This window comes from Bison bison, unplaced genomic scaffold (assembly GCF_000754665.1).
Source record: "Bison bison bison isolate TAMUID 2011002044 unplaced genomic scaffold, Bison_UMD1.0 scf7180017863117, whole genome shotgun sequence".
Taxonomy (NCBI): domain Eukaryota; kingdom Metazoa; phylum Chordata; class Mammalia; order Artiodactyla; family Bovidae; genus Bison; species Bison bison.
Genome location: NW_011493689.1, coordinates 20,021 through 23,578, shown reverse-complemented (window position 1 = coordinate 23,578; position 3,558 = coordinate 20,021). Strand labels below are relative to the sequence as shown.

The following is a 3,558-nucleotide window of genomic DNA, read 5'->3' as shown; positions in this document are numbered from 1 at the left end:
GTGTTCTAATTTTGAGGGAACAAGATGTCCTAGACCTGGAAAAATAATTTTTCAAAGATAAGTTTGCATATTTTCCCCTAGGCTCCTTGGCTGTTATGAAGCCCTTGATGGTCTGACCACCAGTGATATCATTGTGGACTTCACTGGCACATTGGCTGAAACTGTTGACATGCAGAAGGGAAGATACACTGATCTTGTTGAGGAGAAGTACAAGCTGTTTAAAGAACTGTACAAAACATTTACCAAAGGAGGTCTGATCTGTTGCTCCATTGAGGTTTGTACTCATCAGAACTACTCTTTACTCACTTTTGGTGGAGGAGACCATGACAGTGTGGAACATGACCCTAACCCTGGAGATCCAAGACAAGCCACTGTGAAACTCAGAAAGCTAACAATAGACACTGAGCCCTGGTGCAGAGGCTAAGGATATTTAACATATCATCCTTTTGTACCAGTCATTCCAACCTGGCAATGCAGCATTCAAGCAGATATAAATAGCCTCTGCTAAATTATTCCTCCTACCTGTGCTCCTGAATGTGGAGGTTATAGCTGTTTGCTCAAAGAATTAACCAGTCCCACGAAATTTTGATGCTCTTCATATCAATGTACTACCATGGGTCATTTGTATTGTTTGAGTTGTTATATTAAATTACTTGCTTCTTTTCCTTGGCTTGCTTTGTGTCAAGTTAGGCAGCAGGAACACATTTCCGTGTACATAAGAGAACTAGTTTCAACCATACTGATGTAAACCAATCAAGGAAGAGGAGGAGCCAAGCCTTGGCTCTCCCAATTCTTGTGTCCTTATGTATGTTTTTTTGTTCTCAGTTTCCTGACCAGGAGGAACAAGAAGTTGAAACTGATTGGGGTCTGCTGAAGGGCCATACCTACACCATGACTGATATTCGCAAGATCCGCCTTGGAGAAAGACTTGTGGAAGTCTTCAGTACTGAGAAGCTGTATATGATTCGTCTGAGGAACCCCTTGGGAAGACAGGAATGGAGTGGCCCCTGGAGTGAGATGTGAGTGGCTTTCTACTTTGATGGCTGCATCCCCGAAACCCTATACTTTCTCCCAATCCCATCCCTCAGGCTACTAGTGGGCTGTCAATGCTTAGTGACATCTGTGCGTCCTTCTCGGGCATGGAGTCTGACTTAGCTGGCAGTGAAACAAAGCTGTCCCAATCCTTATGCATTCTGTTCCTTTGGCATCCTGCTTCCTGTAGGAAGTCAATAGCAAACATACTGGCTTATCCCTTTGTTCATTTGTCTTTAGTTCTGAAGAGTGGCAACAACTGACTGCAGCAGATCGCAAGAACCTGGGGATTGTCATGTCTGATGATGGAGAGTTTTGGTGAGAAGTTTTCTTTACTAAGAGAATTGAGGCTTTCACATGGAACTGCAGGGGTAGGTATTAAGTACCATCTTCATTTCTTTCTCCTGCACTCCTTCCATTCAGGATGAGCCTAGAGGACTTTTGCCGCAACTTCCATGAACTCAATGTCTGCCGCAATGTGAACAACCCACTTTTTGGCCACAAGGAGCTGGAGTCGGTGGTGGGATGCTGGACTGTGAATGATGATCCCCTAATGAATCGTTCAGGAGGCTGCTATAACAACCGTGATACCTTCCTGCAGAACCCCCAGGTTTGAACCAAAATCTTTTTGTCTTAAAGTTATCAAGGCAATATGGCTTTTCTGGTGGCTCAGACAGTAAAGAATCTGCCTGCAATGCAGGAGACCTGGGTTCAATCTCTGGGTCAGGAAGACCCGCTGGAGAAGGGAATGGCAGCCCACTCCAGTATTCTTGCCTAGAGAATTCCATGGACAGGGGTTGCAAACAATCAGACACAACTGAGCAACTAACACTTTCATTTTTCACTATCAAGGCAATAGGAAGCCAGGTCTCACCTTGGAATGTTTCTGAGACATCAATTCTCCTACTGGCCACTACTGTATAATATTCATCAGCCAAGATGAAGAGGGATGGGCTCAGATGCTTGTAAAGCACAGTAGACTGTGTCTTTTTGCAGAGATGTGATTTGGCAACATTATCAAATCCAAGCCACCTCCTCTGGCTGCCTCTCTCTTGGCTCTATTGCTGGGTATGCTTTGACACTCCCTGCTTCCTTGTGATGGTCCTACATTGGAGAGAGAGGATCTGCTCTTTGATGCTTTCTCAGTTCTTTTTTATATCTTTACTGCCTAATTGCTCCCTGGGGTGGACACTTACTATATGTGTCCTTTTTCTCAGGCAGGTGATTCTCCTGAACCCCATCATTATGACTCCGTTTTCTCATCTAGAATCCCAGGTCATTATTCCCAGGATTTGAATCACTACCATATTGATGAACCCATTCCATTCATCTCCCATTACAATGCTATGCCAGGTGACACATTAGAGGTCAACCCCGGGCACACCTCAAAGCAAAATTTACAAACATCCAAAGCCTGAACCTATAATAACCTTGATGCTTTGATCCACAAATGTGCTGATGAGCTAGCCCACAGGAGACAAGAATTCTGACTGTACTGCAGCCTTAGCCATGAGTGTTTTCTTTCCATGAACCTCATTGGCAGCCATTTTGAAAGATACTAAATTTAGTGGGCTGCTTTACTTAACTTATACTTTTCTCCTTTCCTTCTACCTTAATTGTCCCTAAAGAGAAGAAAGCTCCTATTACCACCTGCCTTCATTTACAACCCTGGAAATGCTTTAATTGTCAGGCACATATACCAAACTGATGAAATGGGCTTTTTTGGCTTCAGTGTTTAAGTGTCTTCACAGGATAGATCTATGGGGGCCTTGTGAACCTATGATTTTGCATCTGTTTCCTGTTTCCTTCTAGGAGGGAAAGAAAGTCACACACACACACAGAAACAGAGACAGAAACAGAAAAAGAGAGAGATAAAGAGAGACAGAGGCAGAGAGAAAAATAGGAGGCCTTTTAGACCCAGTTCCCAATGGCATGATTCCCCAAATTATGTCTGGAAAGTCTCCAACACAGCCCTGTAGCTTCCCTATAATAGTGATAGCAGAGCATCAATTCACCAAGGAACTGCATCCAACCCCTCCCACAAGTCACACATCTGGGATGGCAAAAAGAGGCTACCTAGGGGAATGCTGCTGTGTCTGGTTAAGCCAAGCAAGAATGCTTTCTGTCTTTATAGATTCTTGATTTTTCCTATGTACAACTTAAAAAATAAGGGGATAATTGGGGGAAAAAAAGACCAAGAGCCCAACCAATAATTTATTAAAAGAAAGCATACCTTGTTTGGAATCAGACGCCTGGGCATGAAGTTGTGTCTCTCAACACCTGCTGAATGCCATAGGGAGAAACAAACATTAGAATCCACAGTTAGCAAGTCAATGAATTATCCAAGGTTTCATTGTCTGGTCAGTGGCAAAGCCCAGAACATAACCCAAGTCTCTGCTTCGAGAGGTAGAGTTTTCTGCCCTGACATTTGAGCTGACCCAGCTGAAACAAGTGAGTTAACTAAGCTCCTTGGTGGCCTCTTTTCTCTAGTACATCTTCACTGTGCCAGAGGATGAGCACAAGGTC

General features: G+C 43.8%; 1 protein-coding gene across 1 annotated transcript in view; it reads left to right on the top strand.

The window, feature by feature from the left end:
- Positions 1-81: 81 nt before the first annotated feature.
- Positions 82-3,558, top strand: part of CAPN6 (calpain 6) — a gene marked incomplete at its 5' end in the record, with an annotated part of 6,531 nt that continues 3,054 nt past the window's right edge. Inside the window, 5 exons of the mRNA XM_010833193.1 lie at positions 82-274; positions 826-1,019; positions 1,273-1,350; positions 1,456-1,642; positions 3,523-3,555. Of these exons, the coding sequence (XP_010831495.1) occupies positions 82-274; positions 826-1,019; positions 1,273-1,350; positions 1,456-1,642; positions 3,523-3,555 (685 nt within the window). The remainder of the gene's footprint in view (positions 275-825; positions 1,020-1,272; positions 1,351-1,455; positions 1,643-3,522; positions 3,556-3,558) is intronic.